At 42.3% G+C, this 21,844-nt stretch overlaps 1 protein-coding gene across 1 annotated transcript in view; it reads right to left on the bottom strand.

Annotated features, from left to right (window-relative positions):
• Window positions 1-293: 293 nt before the first annotated feature.
• Window positions 294-21,844, bottom strand: part of PAH (phenylalanine hydroxylase) — a 58,252-nt gene continuing 36,701 nt past the window's right edge. Inside the window, exons 5-13 of the mRNA XM_066356454.1 lie at window positions 14,811-14,878; window positions 11,817-12,013; window positions 9,491-9,626; window positions 8,403-8,472; window positions 6,807-6,863; window positions 5,998-6,093; window positions 5,319-5,452; window positions 1,645-1,760; window positions 294-899 (exon numbers count right to left, since the gene is read on the bottom strand). Of these exons, the coding sequence (XP_066212551.1) occupies window positions 856-899; window positions 1,645-1,760; window positions 5,319-5,452; window positions 5,998-6,093; window positions 6,807-6,863; window positions 8,403-8,472; window positions 9,491-9,626; window positions 11,817-12,013; window positions 14,811-14,878 (918 nt within the window). The 3' untranslated portion in view covers window positions 294-855. The remainder of the gene's footprint in view (window positions 900-1,644; window positions 1,761-5,318; window positions 5,453-5,997; window positions 6,094-6,806; window positions 6,864-8,402; window positions 8,473-9,490; window positions 9,627-11,816; window positions 12,014-14,810; window positions 14,879-21,844) is intronic.

Below are 21,844 nucleotides of genomic sequence, written 5' to 3'. Positions count from 1 at the left end.
GTTTAACATTTTTGATATGATGTAAGGCTGAACCACCCAAGTTAGAATGTGCATAGGGTAAAGAAGAGGACATAAAGGGCCATGGTTGTACGTGATGCCATGGTGTTCATCATCCCCATCCTAAAACACATCGTCCAAGCCTGCTGGTGAGAAGATTGGGATCACCGCATCCACCAGCCCTGACCTTCCCTGTCCCTGAGCAGCCAACCACAGGGACCATAATAGCTCTAGAAAGATATGAATAAAAATAGGACTTTCTCATCTCATCATCATAAGTAAGACATACAGAAATGTTTTCATATTATATTATAAACTTTAATGTTTATAACTATTTTACTTGGGTCCTAAATTAAAAGAAAATCATACGTAACATAACAAAGCAGTTATTAGAATCATAGTTCACTGAACTAGGAAATGACTTTTGTAGGCTAAGATTTCTATTAAATCACAAAATTCAATACTAATTACAGACTTAGGTTTTACATTGAGCGATAGATATTTCTTTAGAAATTCTCTATGGTAAATATGAAGCTTGAATGAAGCAGGTCACACCTTTTAATTAATTTTGATGAAGTCTGACAGATTATTAATTTTAACCCAATTGAGAGTATGTGATCATCTTCTCTAAATCAGATGATCCTAAAACATTCCCCATTATGCTTTTGGGTATGTATTCAGATGCTGCCATTTCAGATTATTTAGATTGATCTGTTGATCCTCCATCTTGGTCAAAAAATAATTTAAGGCTGTCATTTCAAATTTAGGTTTGATTTTCTGACTTTTTCAGATAAAATAAAAGTAGTTGGATTTCTATCAACAGATGCTCAGTTGACAGACCCTGTTCTGTCCATGGCTTCACTTCATTTTCCGCAGGGCACTGCAGAGAATTCCAACTTCACCTACAAAATACAAAAAAAAAAAAAATAGATGAACCTGAGCCACTCATATCACGAACAAGCACCTTTCCACAATGTATCCACAATATGTAAAGAACTGAGAAGTCATTGAGATGCCTGGAGTTGTTAGGTGCCACCCCAACCCCAAGGAACTCATGGCTTAGCTATGGTGGTAGGGTTTGGGCACAGTTATGGCACAGGTAGTTAAAGTATTAGAGGAGCTAGAGTCATCATATAATTAGCTGTCTCTTTCCATAGACTTTCTTGGGAAATGAGCTAACAGTTTTCTCCCCAAGGGAAACCACCAGCCATTCTGTTTCTCTTTTATATGACCATCCACTGATGCTTGCAAGGAATGAAGCCATTGTACCTAAGAGTGTGGTTCATACAAACGTCTTGTGCCAGAATCACCTGGAACTTTATTACAAATGCAAACTCCCAAGCCCCACCACAAATTTAGTGAATCTAGTCTGAGGCCATGACTCATGACTATACACTTTGACCTCTCGCCCCCAAGTGATTCTGATGCACAGCACACTAGGTTTGAGAATGCACAGTCTAAGCAGATAACTCAGTCCAGACCACTGGACTAAGGTATGAGAGGAACACTCCCACCTATATCATGTTCTCACTTGAAGATGCTTTTCTCCTTAATTCAGTATTTAATACATTTCTTACTGTTGAAGGTAAGAAAATACAGCCTTCTATTTCTGGGAAAGAGAGTGACCTCAAGGGGTATGTTACTTACTATTAATGGTGTCAGCCAAAATCTTCAGTTGCTGAGTACTGTCCAAGACCTCAATCCTTTGGGTGTATGGGTCATAATGAACTGAGAAGGGCCGTGGGATTGTAGCAGCAAAGTTTCTAAAACCAAAACCATAGATCTGAGTGAAGGGCACCCTTTGGGGAAGAGGTAATTCTCGAAGATTTCTCAGTGACATTTCACTTGACTGTTGATAGCACTGAAAACGCAGAGGGTTTAGGAGACATGCTGAGAAGTGCAGTGGAGTTTTGGCGAGGTCCTCTTGGGCACCCTTTGCCGTTTGCGCGTCTGTGTGTATAGACAAGCACGTGTATCCACATATTTACTAGGTCGCCTACCTCCAAAAAGACAGAGGCAGCTTACAATAAAAGCGCAGATTACAATAAGGCCAAAATTCTCATCATTAAAGAAAATAAAATAAAAAGAGTAAGTAAAATCCAGCTAAAGAATGTTATAGGAAAAAATAAGCTCGGTGTGCCTGGCGACCACTGTAAGGAGAGAAATACGGCTCTCAAGAGTTGAAGAAATACTACATTATTAATGAAATTCAGCATGGCCCAAGTACCTCCTATGTACCAAGAACTATGTTAAGTTCTTACTGTTCTGTAGTCTTTATAATTTTCATTCCTTTTAATCTTCAAAAAACCCTAGGAGGAAGTTACTATTATCATCCCCATTTTACAGACAAGAAAACTGCGACTTGGGAGGCCTAAGTGACAACCAAGGCCATACTAGCAAGACATTGTGGCACTGGGGAAAGACCCAAGTAGTCTGACTACTCACTGGGCCTGTGGTCTTCATTTCCCTGCCTTCCTGATGCAGTACTCCTGGGCCTTATGAGGGACATCAAGCAATAAGATGAATAAGCTATTCCAAAATGGCCTACAAAGTACAAAAATATCACAAATAATATGTCTAAGTTGGCTTCTGGTGACAGTAAAAGTTGCCATACTGAGAAGACAATTATAAGGGAGGCTAGGAGGGCTCTCCAAGTTTAACAAAGTGTGGCAGAGCACAAGGGCTGGATACCCAAGTGTCAGAGCCAGAATTCCTGGGTTCACACCCTGCCTTTGTCAGTGACAACTCCTGTGACCATGGGCAAGACCTCCTCTGTACCCTGTTTTCCTTATTTCTCTATAAAATTGAAGCAAGAGCAAGATACCTCAGAGCAGTGGTCCCCAACCCCTGGGCCATGGACCGGTACCAGTCCGTGGGCCATTTGGTACCGGTCCACAGAGAAAGAATAAATAACTTACATTATTTTTGTTTTATTTATATTTAAGTCTGAATGATGTTTTATTTTTTTAAAAAATGACCAGATTCCTTCTGTTACATCCGTCTAAGACTCATTCTTGATGCTTGTCTCGGTCACGTGATACATTTATCTGTCCCACCCTAAAGGCCAGTCCGTGAAAATATTTTCTGACATTAAACTGGTCCGTGGCCCAAAAAAGGTTGGGGACCACTGCCTCAGAGGATTGTAGCAAGTGCAGTTATAATACAGATAAGAGCTCCTTGCAGGTTTGCTGTTATCTTTCCTTAGTGACTGGGCCCCATGACGAATGGATGGGTATGTGTACCTCTTCACTCTTCTTTGAAAAAAACTTTCTCAGCCCAGAACTGAAAGGCTCTGTGGAAATCCCAGAGATCCCGAGGTCCTTTCCTTTGTTTTTGTTTTGTTTTGTTTATTTGTTTTTTGAACTTTGTTCTTTAGAGTTCTTTTTGGCTTCCTCTCAGCGGACAGAATAGAGCTTCTGTGGATGTCTCCTGTGGGCTCTGGACACTAGCAAAGTAGGTGGGATTTCAAAGGCCTGAGAGGCCCCGATGCTGGGAAGTCCTCCCCTGTTAGTGTGGGACTGATCACTTCCCAGGCTAGGGAACCCTCTCCAGTAGGGCCCTCCAAATGAGATCCCAGTGTGAAAGGTCCAAACCCTGGACCAGCCACTTACTAGCTGCATGACCCTGGGTGAGTTACTTACCCCCCTCTATGCTTCTGCATGCCCATTTGTAAACTTTGTAGTCTTATTTGAAGATGAAATGAAAAGTACTTAGAATAGTATTTAGCACATAATAGGCTACAGGCATCTTACCTGTTGTTGTCACTGTTCTTATTATCATTATCATTATTATCCCCCAGGTGGAGTGTTGCACTAATCCACTAAAATCCATCGCCCCAAAGGAGTCAGAGGAATGGCAGAGAAGAGCCTGCAGGGGTTAGTGGGAGGCTAGACTCATAGTGAGGGATGGAGGCTTAGGAAAGAACTGGGAAAGAGTGGCGGGAAGGACCACAGAACCCTGGGAGGAGGGGAGGAAGGGAAGGAAGGGAGTCACTAGACCAAACCATGTAGACCCATGGCCAGCATTTTGCCTTTCACTGTGTAAGCCTGACTCATTGAAAGCTGACATACTCAGTTTCATAGGATCCCAGAAGTCTATATACCACATGTCTAGTAACCATCACTGATAAGAGATATATATATATATAAAATGTGTGATGTATATATGCATACATATATATACATATGTATATAATATATAATAAAAATATATAATATAAAGTATATATTATATAAAATATGTATTATTTTATATATATAAAATATACATTATATAATATATTTAATATAATATAACATCTAACTATATTTAATATATTATTTAATTATATAATTGAAAATGTTATTATTACATATTTGCATATAATTATATAATTGATAATTATGTAATTAATAATATAATTAATATAATAAAATATAATAGATATATAAAATTTATATTAAATATACATAAATATATAATATATGTATATAAAATATGGTAATATATGGTGAGTATCAGGATAGCCATGTCCAGGTAGGTAGACCCTCTCTCTGCCTGGCCTGTCTCCTGAGAATAGAGTTGCTCAGGCAGCTTCATGGCAGGGCTATCAGCTCAGAGGGGTGAGAGTTTCAGAGTCCTGGTACTGCTCTGTCACCCTCTTACTGATCAGCCACTGAGACTGGTGCATTTCATAATTACTTATAAGCATGCCTACTATGTGTCAGTAAATCCTCTAAAGACAAGGGCAAGGGCATAAAAGAGAAACAACAAACAAACAAAACCCTATTCTCACTGATCTTAAACCATATAACCTAGTAGACATTAATAAGCAGTAAAGAGAAAAATAAATTACAAATGGAAGTGAGAAGTCCCGGCATGGGGCTGAGTGGTAATTTTAAATAAGCTGGTTAGAGAAAAACACACAAAGAAGGTTACATGTGGGTGAAGATTTGAAGGAGGTCAGGGAGTGAGTTGTGCAGGTGTCTGGGAGAATAAAGTGAACAAAGGACTTTCCCAGGTTATATAAGATTTCAAGGACTGATTGGGTGGAGGGACCTTAATGGCCACTCTGGATACAAGAGGGTTCAGTGTGTGAGCTTGGTGGCTGCACTGAACAAGGATCAGGTGACACATTCAAATAATAAGCTGTAAAACAGGGTCTCACTAAGGAATCCCTCCCAACACCAGGTGGGACGGAGCAAGGGTGGCAGGCTCTGTCTGCTGCACACTGTTGCCGTCGGCATAGGAGTCCAGCTCTTGGTCAACCACCCACAGATCGTGACACCAGACCAAGCCAAGAGGTCCCAAGAGTTTCTGACCCACCTTAGTCACCATCTCACCTTACTTTCTCCTTGGCATCCTTAAAACTCTCAGCCACATAGTACAGGGGCTGGAACTCTGTGATTGTGTAGTCCTGGACAGCCGTCTTCTCCAGCTCCAGGGGGAGGAGCTTTGGCTTGCCCGACAAGCAGTACTGCAAACCCCAAATGGAAAATTTTCACAGTTAAATCAGGGCCAGTGGTTCTGGTGCATCCCACAGGCCATTTGTGTGCCCTTTCCCATCTCACCCTGATTCCTTCCACACTGCAGCCCAAATGCAGTAACCCAAGTTATTTCGCATCTAATAGATCTCCCCCTTTATAGCTCATTTAAAACCTACAGCAAGGTTAGAAATGAGTAATTCACCCTAACCATTTTCAAGCAAGGTGATCAACAGGCAATATGGGAGTCAACCACATTTTCTGGCATGTGTTTGCATAAATCTATATCACAGTTCAGCTTTGGAATCAGGAGGCCCCTCTGTCCTGGAGACCTGTGTACTTACAGTTCACTTTATAACACCTACACTTATGATCAAATCATAGCTGCTAAGTTAAGGTACCAATTACTTGAGCTTAATACCTCCAGGTTAAATCACAAAATGGATGTAAGTGGGGTTTCCATAGCAGCAAGAGAAAAGGAATGGTCAGCTGTTTCCACCACTTTCACACCTATCACCGGTCCCTGTTAGGGTCATACCTGTAATTCACCAAAGGAAGACAGAAGTCCAGCACCATATGCCTTTATGGAGTCTCCTTGTTTGCAGAGCCCAAACTCCACAGTAAACCAGTAAATCTGGAATGGAAAGTCAAGTTGAGAGCACACTCTGAGGAAGGTGAAGGCAGCAGATACCCCAGGATCAAGGACAGGACTGCCCAGGTGAGAGTTTGTGAAGTTCTGTTCTCTGAATCAGCATGACTTGGGTCACCTCTCCATCTCCTGTGTCTCATTCTAAACAACCACCTGTTGAATCAAGAGTTAGCTGAATGCAAGATGTAACAGGAAGCAGTGTTAGTGGAGAAGATTATAGAGGGAGCCCCAAAAGTGTTCCTCTCTCTAGGACAAGAATGCCTCCACCACTTTTGCTTTCTTTTCCATGGCATCAACAAGAGTGAGGTGTTCCCTTTAAGGTGGTTGCAATTCCATCAGGCTCAGCAGTGAGAGGCAGGGGACTGGATGTGATAGACTCAATGAGGGGTCATCCCCTCATCTGAGCTAAACTTGGGGTGTTTCTAAATTACTCCCTGTCAATCACTGCTCCTACACACACATTTCATGCCTGAGAATTATCAAGGGCAATTATAGCCTGTTGATGTTTTCAAGGTTCTCTGTTTAGAATCCCATGTAAACATCGTCATGCAGCTGATTTCAAAAGGAGACCATTAATGAGAAATTCAAATGTAAAATTTCACTTGTGCAAATGTAATGCAGCACATTCTGAGTTTCTTCCCAAATGTTTCAGCTTTCAGGGGAGGATCAAAGCTTCAATCACCTGAGGACTAACTTACCGTGGCGAGTTTCTCAACATAATCATCAGGTGCACCCAAAGAAGCGAGGCCAATTTCCTGTATTGTGGAGAAACAGAGTCATTGGCATGACAGGGGTCTGCCTAGCTTCAACTTTTCATGTTCAGTTTCAACCTTTTACTTGACCACAAGAAGGTAATGGTTGACCAGATGTCTTCAGAAGAGCCCAGAAAGACCCTGGTTGTTCTGTCATGTCTTCCCTAACTACACATCATAGAGTACAGATCTCTAGAGTAGAGGAAATGTTCCCCAACAGCTGGCCTTTTGTATTCACTTTACAGATGAAAAAAGTGTAGCACAGAAAAGGGTGATGACCTTCTTAAAATACTTTGTACCTAAAGCTTCATCTCTTGATTCCAGCTCAGTGATTGTTCTTTCACAGAAGAAGTGGAACCTTCCTGGAATGCTGGATGGGTCTTAACCCTATAGCCTGAAGCACCACCGGAGAAGTGCTTGGTATCTGCCCAAGTATATATAGATGGAGAATCCCGAAATGTCACGGATCACTTCTCATCACAACTCTAGCTGCAAAATTTCTCTAGTGGTCTCTGTCTCTGTTACAATATTTGCTTTAGCCTGCTTTGTATCAGGGGTGTGTGTGTGGGTGTGTGTGTGTGTGTGTGTGTGTGTATCTTCTCTATTGTATGCATTCATTCATTGCAAAAAAATCTTAATCGAATGTCTTCCATGTGGCTGGAGGTACACAAAATTGATAAAGGTTCTTTACATCATGGTTGTTACATTTGAGTGGGAAGAAACAAAGAATAAATAATAAGCATAGGCATGAATATGTTAGAAAATTATAAGTTCTTTGGAAGGAAGGAACAAAAGGAGAATGGGTCAAGAGAGATTGAGAGTGTCAGGAGTTGGGGTTGCAAAGAGTGATTTTAAATCAGGTCCCAGGGTAAGCATTATTGAGATGATACTTGAGCAAAAACTTGATGAAAGTGACGTTGTTAGCTCTGCCGACATCTGAGGGAAGAGAACCGTATAGGCCAAATGTACAGCAGGTGAAAAGCTCTCTAAGGAGGGGAAATTCAGGTTTTTGGAGGAACAGAGAGGGACCAGTATGACTAGAGCAGAGTAAGAGGGTAAGAGGAGCGGCAAGTGATGTCAGAGAGCAATCTGGAGCCCAGTCACATAGGACCTTCTTGTTTTGATGAGACTGGAAAGACATTTAGCTTATTATTTTTTGCCAATTCTAAGTAGGGCTATTGCTACTGGATTCTTGGCAAATGTCATCTTAATGAAAGCAAATACCAAATGACTGCTGGACAGGGTAAGGTTACTCCTATAGGGGGATCAGGGAGGCTTACACAAATGACAAGTCTCTTAAACTACACCTGCTAAGATAAGTGAAATTAGCAAATTCAACAATGTAATTCAAAGGATGAGCAATTCATCAATCCCATGTTGTGGCTCTGAAGTGGGTATTTAGCCCTCTCCATGGGACCACACACCCTTCTTAGGTGGGAGCTCAGAACTTCACCTTCCAGAAGACAGGCAGGAAGGTGAACTTATTTGAGTAATCCAGGTCTCATTCCAGTAGGTAGAAGGCTAAAGAGATTTATTTCTCACCTGGGAAAACTGGGCAAAGCTGCGATCTGAAAACAAGGGCACATGTCCCAACAGCTCATGGCAGATGTCACTAAAAGACAGAAAGCACAAAGTCTGAGAGTGAAGAAGGGTTATAACGTAAGCCAGACTCAATCTTTCTACACGAGGAATGGGCAGGAAGAAAGGAAGTGATTCATTCAGGCTTATGACCTCACTTCCAAATTTCAGTGATGTGCAAACCTTGGTATCAGATGAGGCAGGGTACGAGAGAAAAGAAGGAGAAAGAAAAATAAGACCAGGTTAGGGCACAGAAGGCAGAGGGTGTGAGGTGTATGCCCAATGGGGTGCAGAGAAGCCAATATTCCTTTGGGCATCCTCCCATACACCTGAGTTAGCTGTGGATAATGAACACTTCCCATTCCAAGTCTTCAGTTTGGCATTGACATTCTTGTGCTGAATTATTCCCCATGGGAAATATATATATATATTTATATATTTATATAATTAATATATTTATTATTTATATATTAATGGGCAGAGATCAATCAGGGAAGAAAACTTACATTGATTTAACACTTTATGTGCTAGGTGCATTAAGAACAGGTCTTTTCTGATTTATAATAATGAACTTTGTGGGCAGGGAAAGACTATTTTGGGTGTTCTCTTGACTTTCTGCATGAGTTGCTTACGTTCTAGCTGCCTAAGATGACAGCTAAAGGTGAAAGTAAGCAGCATAGCAGCCAGCCACTTTCCACCTCCAGCCAAAGCACAGTCTAGGCAAAGAGAGCTTAGAATCAGAGGTGTTGAGATAGCTTGCTTCCATTTGGAACTTCATAGCTCTGACTCCTGCAATCCCTTTGAAATTTGACTACGACCTCTCATTCCTACAACCAGGGAAGTCTAAATCTTTGGTTCACAAGATGCCCAAATTTCCAATCAGTGTGGTCTATTTGGACAGAGAAAATCACCAAAGAAATGAGTTTTTCTCTTTGTATCAAACAATCAAAAAATCCAGGCAACTTGTTCTATGGATCTGTCCACAATGACCCTAAACCTTATTCCTGAATCAAGGAGAAGTGGCATGCACTGTCTCTGGCAACAATACTCACGGTTCAGGTGTATACATAGGCTTGGACCCATGTCTGATGTACTGGGTACAGTGGAAGACCCGGAAGGCCAGACCACCCAGGAAATCCCGAGAGGAAAGCAGACCAGCCACAGGTCGGAGGCGGAAACCAGTGCAAGCTAGGAAGCAAGGGAGAAAGAAAACTCAAAGCTCACCACAGCAGTGCCTGAGGAGTCTGAAAACCTTTAGAAAGGGAAGCAATACACCCAGCTGTCCAGAAATATGGGTGCTGATACTGGGTAGACTTGGCTTCAAATGTCTGCCCCAATACTTTCTAGCTGGGCGATGTGGCCAAGTAAGTTAATTTCTTTGAGCCTCAGTTTCCTTATCTGCAACATGTCAATAAATACTTCTTATGATTATTCTGAGAACGAGAAGAGCTAATAAACTACTTTCACAAAGCCTAGCACTTAGAAAACATACAAATTTAGCTTTCATTATTGCTTGTTAAGTTGAAAAACTTCTTCCTTGCTCCTCATGTTTCCGGAGTGCAGAGAAATTTTTACTGCACTTCTTAGGAAGGAGAAGTATAAAAGGAGCACATTGGCTTCTCTACTGTACCTCACACAGTCCTTCCCATGAGAAGCAGTGCCTTCTCAGCAGTGCCTTTGGAAAGAGGATTGAATATTCTCAATTCCATACTTTCTTCCTTTTCTGTCTTGACTGTCCACAGAGGAACAAACTCTGGTCTGTTCTTGGCCATGCAATGGACTACACACTGTGACAATGAGTTGGCAAGTAAGTTCACCTACTCTAGGGGTGGAATAACAGGAAGTCTGTGGTGGCTGCACATCTCTACCATATTTTCTGCTTTTATTAGTAATAAAGCTGACATTTTGTTCTCCATCTCTCTAGTTCCTGTATTTGTCTCTCAATCTGTTTTAGACTTAGGAGGAGAATATTGACAGTGAGCATAATAATGACAGTGAGCATGATAATAATAATGGCTAACACCATATTACCTACATATGTCAGACACTGTTCTAAGTACTCTATATATCCTAACTAATCCTCATAATAACCCTATGAGGTAGATGCTTTTACTATCCCCACTTTACAGATGGAGGAGCTGAAACACAGAGGTTAAAGTTTTTGTCCAAGGTCACAACTACAGAAAGCCTGATCTCAGAGGCTATTTATTCTCTTAATTACTACTATATAACCTTTCCAGTTGCTAATATTACTGTTTCATTATTATTATCCTTGGCCGTGGAAATGTGAGTAACTAGCCAGAGTATCTTTAGGACCCCTCACCCCTCCACCTATGTTCCCAGGACCCTCAGGGTGAGAGTCACTCTGCTTGAGCTCTCGTTCCCCTGTTTATCTGAGAAGTAAAGATTTTTCTAAATGGAAGGAACACAAAAGGTCATCTAACCTATCCCCAGCCTGTCCCAACTGCCACTTCCCTTCCTGCCACACAGTTCCCTGGCTCCCTGCCCCAGGGCTGATCATACCATCACCACATAGCTCAGAGGCATGGAAAGTTCTTCATATCTATAAATGTGTAGTCTGTCTTCCCACTTTCCTTCATTCTACCTGGCACACAGTAAGTGTTTACTATGAGTTAGTTGATCGTTTTAGTTTGGTTTTGCTAAATTAACACCTCCTGGCAGAGAGGAAAACACTTATCTACCCGGAAATGATGTAAAGAGACCAGTCATCCCAATAATCTATTTCTCCACTGAGGTACTCAGAGTCCAATTTAGCCCAAATGCACTGAGCATGTACTATATGTGTATCACTATGTTGGATGCTTCCACATGCAACATCTTATTTCATTCTCACAATTATCCCGCGAGGAAAGCTAAAAGGCTGACACAGACTTCATTGGAAAGCTAATAGGAGTGAGGTAGATACACCCAGCTAGAGAAAGTCAAAACCAGAGTCATACTAGATGGATGTTCAGACTTAGAGCTCAGGGCTCTGAACACTGCCCCCACAAATAACCCATTCTACACAAAGGCACGCTGCAGCCACCTCATAACACAGCAAGGTTGCAGGGAGAACCGTGACTGGGCAACCTGGGCTTTGAGTATGGGGGCAAAAAACCTTTCAGGGGCATTAATAAGGCTAAACCCATACCTGGTACCTTTTTTATTTTTATTTTTTGGAAGCGGGTTGGGGGGGAAAGGTGTGAGGTGATGCGAGTGGATTAATGGTGGAGGCTAGAAAAGAGGCTGGGCTCAGCAGTGGCATTCGCCTTTCCTGGGAGAATCAACCTGCATGCATTGCCGTAGACATGCTCAACCTGCTCTCCACTGACACTCTTCCCTGCTGCCCCTTTATTTTTGGCCCTGACATGGACTTACTCTGCAGAAACTGAGAAACGTCTTCCAGCTGGGGAATGTTGTCTTCACGGAAGCCACAGTACTTTTCCAGAAGTGGGAAGATATGGTTATGCTCGTAGCACGCGTGGGTTTTATACAAGGACTTCAGGGTCTTGAACACCGTCCCCCATGTATTCTTTTCTTCCTCTGTGTATTCCACTCGAGGGATGGGCTGCCCACTAGAATACAGGCATGAGATGTTTGTCTCTGGTGGGGCCGGTGCACAGTGGTGAATGGAGGAACATTAGCAAAGGGAGATGGGTCCAGAGTCTGTCACCTCCCAGACTCCAGCGGACTTCGTAAGTTGTTTAAAAGAGGAAAATTTCACTTTTTGATGTAGGAAACATTTAACTGATTTGGTTAAACAACAATGCAAATCTCACTTCATCAACTGCATCAAAGATGTGCTGTCACACTGGAAAATCACTTGGCCTTTCTGCTCTCTTATTTCTCCAATTGTCTAGGTAAGGTGAACATTCACTTCCCTTCAAGGGCCAGGCAAGTAATGTAAATATGTCAAGTAGCAGGTACAGACCACAGGAGGGTGGGGTTGAGGCAACTAAAGAATGCGTCCGCTTCTTAAACAAAGGCATCTAAGTTCAATTAAAATTTTGTATTATGTCAACTAAAGCAATTATATTTGTGGGCTAAAGTGGCTTTAATATGTGCACCATGAGTTTGAGACCTTTGTTTAGTGGGCGTGCATTTGTGGGATTTGATATTTCAGCTCCTGGGAAGTTATGAAGGTACTTAAGCATGCTAGGTATAAGATCTGTGTACGTAGCGTCTTCTGCTGTAATATAGCAGAACTACAGGGAGCTTATTAAGGTATGTGTTGGCCCTGCTCCATAGATCCTGAATCGGTAGGGGGAGAAAAAGCCTAGGCATCTAGATTTCAGTGAGCTCCCAGGTGACATGCTATCATTTAAGAGTCATTAGTTTGAAAGGTCCTTTTAAAAACTACCTAAGAGTGGGGCTGTGTTCTGAACAGTGAAATAAAATAAAACCAAAGAAATCTTGACTTTGAAGACCAGCAACTATTCTTCAGGCTGTAGGCCTGTTTCCTAACAGGATGCACAGTGTCTGGGACAAGGCAGGCCTATTTATCTCAGAATAAAGACTCATCATCACCTGACCAGGCAGTGGTGCAGTGGATAGAGCGTCGGACTGGGATGCGGAGGTCCCAGGTTCGAGACCTCGAGGTCGCCAGCTAGAGCGTGGACTTATCTGGTTTGAGTGAAAGCTCACCAGCTTAGACCCAAGGTCGCTGGCTCAAGCAAGGGGTTACTCAGTCTGCTGAAGGCCCACGTCAAGGAACATATGAGAAAATAATCAATGAACAACTAAGGGTCGCAACGAAAAACTGATAATTGATGCTTCTCATCTCTCTCCGTTCCTGTCTGTCTGTCCCTATCTATCCTTCTCTCTGACTCTCTCTCTGTCTCTGTAAAAAAAACAAAACAAAACAAAAAAACTCATCATCATCGGCTCCAAACTAGGTCACTCCAGCCTGTTCAGAATTGTAGCTCAGCCCAGGACAGGAAAGCAAACTCACTGTTATGTTCTACGGAAAGGTGGGCAGGGATTAGGGGAAAAGGCAGATTTTTCACACAAGTATTAAAAGAAAGACAAGCTCAGAAGGTCCTGCACTGGCCAGGAGGACGATTGCTAAAAGGATATCAGGTAAGCTCCTGCCTAAGGATGCACCATTATTTCAGGGCTAACTGCTGATGAACGGGAAGAACAAACTTTGGAAATAGAGTTGTATTCAGTACTTGGCTGTGCCATTTCATAGCGGAATGGCCTTGGGCAACTTAGTAAACCTCTCTGAGCCTAACCTGTGCAGCTGTCACATAGGTTAATTATTTAGACACACATTTTATCAACTCATCAATATACTGGGATTCTATCATTCATAATGCATGAGTTTGATCCCCATATGGGACAATTATTGGAAGGTGCTAAAGACTCAAATGTGCACTGATTAGGCATCTATCTATACCTGATTGGATGGTGTCCACCTGACTATGTTGGGGCAAAGGCAAGGACAGGAGAGAGAGGTCACAATGTTCTGTGATTCCTGCTTACCACAAGCCAAAACACACATGTGCTAAGCCAAAGTCAGTGTAGTTCAGGATCCTTCCACTACAGGGAAGTCATTCAGAGAAGAAAATTTCCTCATTTGAAAGGTAACTTTGTCTTCAGTATATAGAGCCCTATCATCTCCTTCATCTTCCTCACATTCTATCAAAGTTGTTAAAGAACCATTACTTGGTGTTCTGGTCAACTATTGTTTCCTCTTGTACGTATCTTTTCTCATGCTCTTCACTCAGGACTGGGACTCAGAGCCCCTCAACCCCAACATGCTAAGTTTCCTGAGTACTCAAAATGGCACACCTGTTCTCATCCAAATAACATGGATATTTGCCTTTTCCTTTGGCTAAAAGAAGGTAGAGGAGGGGCACAGAATCCCAAGCCAGAAAAAGGGCACATATCTGAAAACTGCCCTTCGCATCTGGGTCAGATAAAATAAAAGAACACCAAAGCTGGCTCACCTGAAACCTTGCTTGATTCATTAATTCAGTATAGCAGTTAACTCCTTGCATGTAAATGATTCTTTTTCCTTCTTTGATATTTAACGTGGAGAATACCACAGGCTCTTGTATACAGGACTGAGTCCTTTTATAATGACTTCAGACATCACTGCATAACCACACAATAAAGCTTGGAAGGGATCTGCGCCCCGGCACAGCGGGTAATTTTGTTTTGTCTCGCAGCATTTTCTTTAACAGGTGTCATTAAAGGGAAGGTCTACACACACACACACACACACACACACACACACACACACATGCATGCACCCACATACACAAAGCAGGACTCTCCGTGCTGGTATTTTCCCACCTTGGGCAAGAGAGAAGCAGGCTAGGCATGTGCTCTTCTCTCTTCCCCCCCCAACAATCAAAGCAGACTTACTGTCGGTAGTTGTAGGCGATGTCAGCAAAATACTTCCGTCTTTCTCGGTACACGGGATCTTTAAAACCCTAGGAGAAAAGGAGACGCTTGCTATCTCAAGGCTTTGGAGGGAGAGGCCTAGCATAGCTATACACACTTTGAATGGGAGCCCTTGAGCTCAGACTTCCCTTGATTGTACCCTGAAAATAAAGTCTCAGTTACACCGAGGGTAAGAAGCACTCCCACCAATATGATCAGTGGCACATTATTTAGTAACATCTTCAATTCAGTGTGAACTATTGTGCCGTGGAATTTCAAAGTGCAAGCAGTGTGCAGGTTTTAAAGAAATTTCATCCATAGCATTTGTAACTTGTAAACTTGCTACCTTAGGCCAAGTCAGTAAGACTATCTCTGATGAAGATGTACGATATCCACTAAATGTCTGACTAGTGGTAAGTGTCTAGCACTGCCTCCTAACTTTTTGATAGACAAACAGTACATACGTACTGCTCTTGCAACTTAAAAACAATTTTTTCCATTGATTTGAGAGAAAGAGAAAAAGTGAGAGAGAGAAAAGGAAAAAGAAAGAGAGAGGAGCATCAACTCGTCATTCCACTTGGTCATTGCATTTAGTTGTGCACTCATTGATTGCTTCTCAAACGTGCCCTGACCAGGCAATCAAACCTGCTACCTTGGTGCACCGGGACAACGCTTTATCCACTAAGCCAGCCAGCCAGGGCCACCATTGCAATTTTTAGAAATACCATTTATTTAGTGCCTATGATGTACCAGTCTGTGTGTAAAATTTATTTTATTTATAACTCTAAAACAAACTTGTAAGGCAGACTGTTTTGAAGAGATACCTGCACCCTATGTTAACTGCAGCATAATTTACAATAGCCAAGACATGGAAACAACCTAAAGGTTTATTGACTGATGAATGAACAATGATATTCCATTATATAGATATATATAAAATGGAATATTCTGCAGCCATAAAAAAGAAAATCTTCCGACAATATGGATGGACGTTTATAGTATTAGCTAAGTGAAATGTTAGACAATAAAAACAAATACTTGTATGAGCTCACTGATATGTACATGCTTTGATAAATAGAGAGATCCAAATGTTTCACATAGTTTTGTGAACCAATGTCATACCAAAAGATTCAATTAATAAAAGTAATAATAATTTAAAAAAGGAAAAATATAAAGTAAAATTACTATACATTTTTTTCATTTCAAACTTAAGTTCCAAATAAGTAAGTAATAGTTTAGAAAATATTCTATGACATGATTATTACAAAGAATAACTCTTCTTTTCCCTAGAGTATTGATTGGTTTTAAATCATTAATTGCAGGTTGAAAAGCTTAGGAATCTGAAAAATTAGAACTATCTTTCAGTTTACTTCTCTTGAAAGAAGATAAGTTACTTTTAGGTGATGTGATATTGTTTGATTTCCAAGTGGCACCAACATACCCCTTAATGAACCTGTCTACTGGGATAATTGAAGAACACATCATCCTATTTAGAACTCAAGGCATAAATTTAATGGCTGTCAATCATTAAGGCTTGACCATGACTATCATCCTCACCTATCAGTCTTACTTAATAGTCAGTAAGAAATGGCTTTCAACAGCCCCTTAGTATGAAGTACAGATTTTGCATTTGAAGATGCCTTGGAGAACACCTATTCTTATATTTTGATCTAGATCTGAGGAAGATGAAGATCAGAAAGACTTTTGCCTTAGAACCCTTAACTATAGAACCAGGATTTCCACTCAGATTTTTTGATCCTATGCAGGCTGGTAAGTGGAAGTTTGGGGGTTGAGACAGAAAACTAGAAAGACAAGAGAAAAATTCCTTTAACCTGTGAATTTCCTCCTCAGTACACTGCCTCCGGGAATGGGGTGCCCATGACAATTTTTCTTCCCCGTTGGACCCTTTATCTTTCATCTATAATGTACTTTGTCTGGACAGTTTCAATAGTTATCCATCAGTAAAAATAAAATAATATTGATATAAAAATGCTTAACATAAAATTGTGTATCCAGTAGGTGTCAACTATGTCAGAGGAAATACATAAATATATAAACGAAATAATGGAAGCAATACACCAAAGCTTAAAAAACGTTATGAAAATGAGCAACAGTAACTGTTCTGTTCTTGCATACTATTTATGCTTTTGAAGTTTTCTATTGTGTGTGTATGTGAGGGGAAGGATTATAGTTAGAACACAGTAAAATAATAGTAAAAATCCATGTCAAATCATTATGGAAAGTGGCAGCGGATTCACACACTGAGATATAACAACATGCACATATATACGATGTCACAAAGTTTTCTCTGTGGGATGATCTCTAACTATGGTCTTTCTCAGCTCAAAGTCACTAAAAAGTTCGTTATTAGCCTGCGAGGAGACCCCACTAACAGGCTGCACAGACTCTGGTCTTTCGCTCTCTCAGTTACCAGTGAGTGAGAGCTCTAACTGGGAAGTCTGTCTCTCATGGGGTTTGCCTTGTATCCTTTGGGCTGCCGGGTGACCGCAGGGCCTGCGTGGCCATGTAGGATATACTCTGAATTAAGCTACAGTTGGTGATAACTAATCATCTTATCTCAATTTAGACTAATAGCAGCTGTGTCCTAGCACTGCATGTAATTTATTTATAATCGCCCCGTCTCAATTAGGCTAATAGCAGCAATTTTGGCTGCACTGTGGGTAGCCAAGTATGTTTTGACAGGAAAATATATTGCTGGTGAAGAAGTGAGGCAGGGAAGGGGGCAGAAGGGGGACAGATACAAGAGAGTAGAGAATTCTACAGGATGCAAAGTCTGCATGCGACCCCTCGCCTTACTCTCAGAATTTCTGTTGCCTGAAGGTGTTGACGCGTGTGATTTTGTCTTTGTAAGGGTTGGGGGGAAAGGGTCGCTATATGGAAAAGTCTTTGGAGCATTCTTCTAGACAGAGATCTTCACATCCTTAGTTCTTGATATCATGGCTGAGGGTGAGCCTCAAAAATGCCAGCTATCTTCAGTCACACAGGCTGGCACTAATACAAAATAATATTAAATGTTGACTGCAATTGAAAAACAAAATTTAAAAAAATAAAATACCATATTTTTCATTCCATAAGACACACTTGACTATAAGATACACCTAGGGTTTTTTTTTTTTTTTTTTTTTTTAATTTTAACTGCTTTTTAACCTTTTTAATTTATTTATTTTTAATTTAGTTTTTATTTATTCATTTTAGAGAGGAAAGGGAGAGACAGAGAGAGAGAGGAGAGACAGAGAGAGAGAAGGGGGGAGGAGCTGGAAGCATCAACTCCCATATGTGCCTTGACCAGGCAAGCCCAGGGTTTCGAACCAGCGACCTCAGCATTTCCAGGTCGACACTTTATCCACTGCGCCACCACAGGTCAGGCTACACCTAGGGTTTTTAAGGAGGAAAATAAGAAAAAAAAATTCTGAAACAAATGGTGTGTTAAAATATTTAATAAAATACCATATTTTCCACTCCGTAAGATGCACGGGCATTTTCCCCTACACTTTGGGGGGGGGGGAGTGTGTCTTATGGAGCAAAAAATACAGTAACTAAGGGCAAACGTTAACCTAAAAAGAAAACAGAAACCAAGTCAGACAGGCTGGGTTAGGTCATGAACTCACTCTCACTAGGAGCACAGCCAGTTGGTTGGTCAGTTACCCACTCGCAGCCTAAGTGTCTCCATCAGTAACAGGAGACAGTGAATGGTAGCTACCTCACTGTGTTTGCTGGATTAGTTGAAGCAAAAAACTGAGGATAAAGGAGACTCTCCAAGAAATGATGCATTTGTGCACAATGATGGGAAATCCAAAAGCTGAGAAGTCTGGTTCGGAACACAAAAACGACACAGTGTGGAGTGGTCACTGAGCCCATCACCCATCGTGGGCTTTGTAAACAGCACCTGTGGCATCATTGCCTTGTTGCTTATACATCATCTACTCAGATAACGAGAGCTTTTTGGTATGCTGTCAGTCCTGGCCAGCTGGAAGGAGGATGGTACACAGGAGACAAAGTTCAAACTGGCATTTTTTAAGCATCTGGCATTGCCATCCTGTAGACACGAGCCCAAGTTTTGCAAACCAATAGACGAAGGCAGTGTTGCCTACGGCCCCTGCCTTTGCCCACACGGTGTGCTTAGCCATGGCCACCACCAGGAAAGCCAAGAAGCCTGTTCCGGAAAGGACTCGGATAGCTGGTTGCCTAAGCCCGTAACCTGGCAATCGTTTTACTTTTCTTTCATTCCTTCACATCCAATAATCAATTTTTGTCCATTTTTCCTCTCAAGTATCTCAAGTCCTATCATTTTTACTTGATTCTCACTGCTACACCTTAATTCAGGCCTCCAACATTTCTTGCCTGGACAACTATAACTGCTCTCTTTGTCTCCTCTCCACCCCCACCCCTTTCACATCAGCCCGGCAGACACAAAATGCAAATCTGGTGGGGTCAATCCTCTCCTTAAAAACTTTCAGTGGCTTCTCATCTCTTTTAGGAGACAGTCCAGAGTCCTTAAGATACTCTTCAAGGCTGTATGTGACCCTGTTCTGCCTATGTCTCCAACTCTGTGCCGAACTGCAATTGCCCACATAGTATGTCTCCAAATTTGTCCAGATTAGTCTTATTTTAATTCTTCAAACATGCCACGCTCTCCCTCCCCTGCCTGCCTCAACGTTGAGGCCTTCACACGGTCTGTTCCCCCTGACTGAAGTATTCTTCCTCACTTTCTCCCAATAAGCTTCTATTAAGTTTTTCCATACTGGTTTAAATTGCACTTTTAGAGACCTACCTTGATTTTCCCAAAGTTTATTGGTTTTCCTCTACAAATCTCTCCCTCATTATCCTTGTTAATAATGATTAAACTCGGGGATCTCTTTGTCTTACTTATCACAGGATTTTCCGTGCACGGCATACTTGGCACAGTACTGAGCAAGGGCTGTTAAAAAATTATGCAAAACTTAAGCAAAAGAAATGTTATGATATGCCTTTTCAAAGTCTTATCAGATCCCTATTTCACAAGCTCACTGCATGCCCGGGGTCACATATATTTGTTTGATGTGCAACTTAATACTTCATAAGGCTCTGGCTCTTCAAAGTTAAATACTGACCCACAGAAGGTGGGCGAGTTGTAGAATATTTATTTTCTGATCCCGTAGCAAGTGCTTTCTGTCCAGTAGAGAAGAGACCAGTGCCAGTGTGGGCTCCATCGCCTTCCGGGTCATTAACGATTCGGGTCGCCTTCAAGGCGATCCCATTTCAGAGTTCTGTTTTTTCAGTAATCAGGCCTATGTTGGTCTCGTGTATCTTCTTTTGCACAATCTGTCATCTTTCAGGGCCCTCACTCCTGAGTCGATGAATCTTTGACAGATGTTCGCTAGATACACCTGCATGACAGTTGTTTCTAACTTTTTAAGAATTACACTCTGACAGAGCAACTTAGTAGAGGTGCCACGAGTCATTGGTGACTCAACTGGCTGGCAGACCATCAGAACGGACCCTGACAGGGCCTTGGGCGGAGAAGGTTGGGGGGCGGAAGGGAGAGGAAAGGAGAGAAGTATTGGGCAGAGTCCCGGTCTTGGGGAAGAGCAGGCTCTTGTTGGTGATGAGGAAAACATAAGACCTCCCCCTTGAAAGGTTGAAAAGCAGTTTGAGAGACTTAGATCAAGAAGTAGAAATAAACACAGAAAAGAGTTGTGTTGGCTGGCATCGTGTCCACCGAAACGCCCCCTCTAGTGCAGGCAGTCATCTGGACACGGGTGTAAGTATCAGAGACTCTGAAGCAGAGAGCTCTGGGGCTGGGGGCTGGATGTTAGGGGGTGCTGGTGGCCCTCCTCCTCTCTGAGCATAAAGCCTCACTGTCTTCCGTGCATGGTGGAATGCAGAGGGTTCCCAGGACTTGGAAAGGGTGCAGCCTTGAGGTGGAAGGAGACTGGATCTCTGCAGGAGTCTGTGGAGCGATTTCCCTATTGACTACATTGCAAAGAAATTCTCCTTAGATTAAGCCATGGGGACTTGGGAGTTGTCTGACCAGCAGTTAGTCTACCATGGTGTCTAGATGGTGTCTTACCTCAGATCTCCCTGTTTTCAAAGTCCTCCCTAACTTTTCCAGTGCTCAGTGATGTTAGAACCAACAGCATATGCCGTCTGAGTCATTAAACCTGGTGCTTAATCGTGTACTTTTTTTGCCTTATGCTCTAACCAAATTATTACCCAAACTATAGTCCATGGAACACTACTATTCAAGATCATGTTGCTAGGGGTGAGAGAAAGGGGTCCCAGGGGTGATAAGTTTGAGAAGTGTTCGGGTAAATGGGTTTCATTCTTGCAGGACTTCCTAGAGCCCCTAATGAGATCACGGAACTTGTAAACACTGAAAATGGGGTTCTAAAACACTGTGTTTCTCTGTGTGATCATGAGATTGTTTTGCATAGACTGCAGCTTAGGATACATGTCCATGGTCCTTTCACTTGCCTATATATCTTGTGGCTCCTATGAGGTGATAAGTCATGAAGTAGTGAACTTGTTTTGATCTGCTCAAAATATAAATCACAAGGTGCACAGTTGTGCAGCCTGCATGGGAACTCACAGGGCCGGGATGACAGGTAGGTGGGAGGCTCTAGGGAGGCCAGGATAAGAGTGAATAGAGGCTCCCAGCTGGAAAAGGCCAGTTGGGGGTATACGGAGAAACATCCCCATCAAAAGAAATGATATGGACCCAAGCACGGAGGCTGAGAATGGCCGGACAATGGAGACGTGCTTCTCGAAGTGGAAACCAGACAGATCCACTGGGATCCTGCTTGCCAGGCTGTGGTTGCATCCCTGTCCCCTCTGCCATTCCTGGGGGCGGGGGGCCGTCACCCGTCCTCCCTCAACTATATGACTGGAAGCTGCTGGGAGGCAGGGATCCTGTTCCACTAAATACCTCAACCCTCTTCCCTGCACACGGCCTGGGGCACGCTTCCCAGACACGCGAGGCCACACGGCCCTCTCTGGCTGAGACGTCTCACCTGAAA

Source organism: Saccopteryx leptura, chromosome 1 (assembly GCF_036850995.1).
Source record: "Saccopteryx leptura isolate mSacLep1 chromosome 1, mSacLep1_pri_phased_curated, whole genome shotgun sequence".
Lineage (NCBI taxonomy): Eukaryota > Metazoa > Chordata > Mammalia > Chiroptera > Emballonuridae > Saccopteryx > Saccopteryx leptura.
This window is presented reverse-complemented; position numbering and strand designations above follow the sequence as displayed.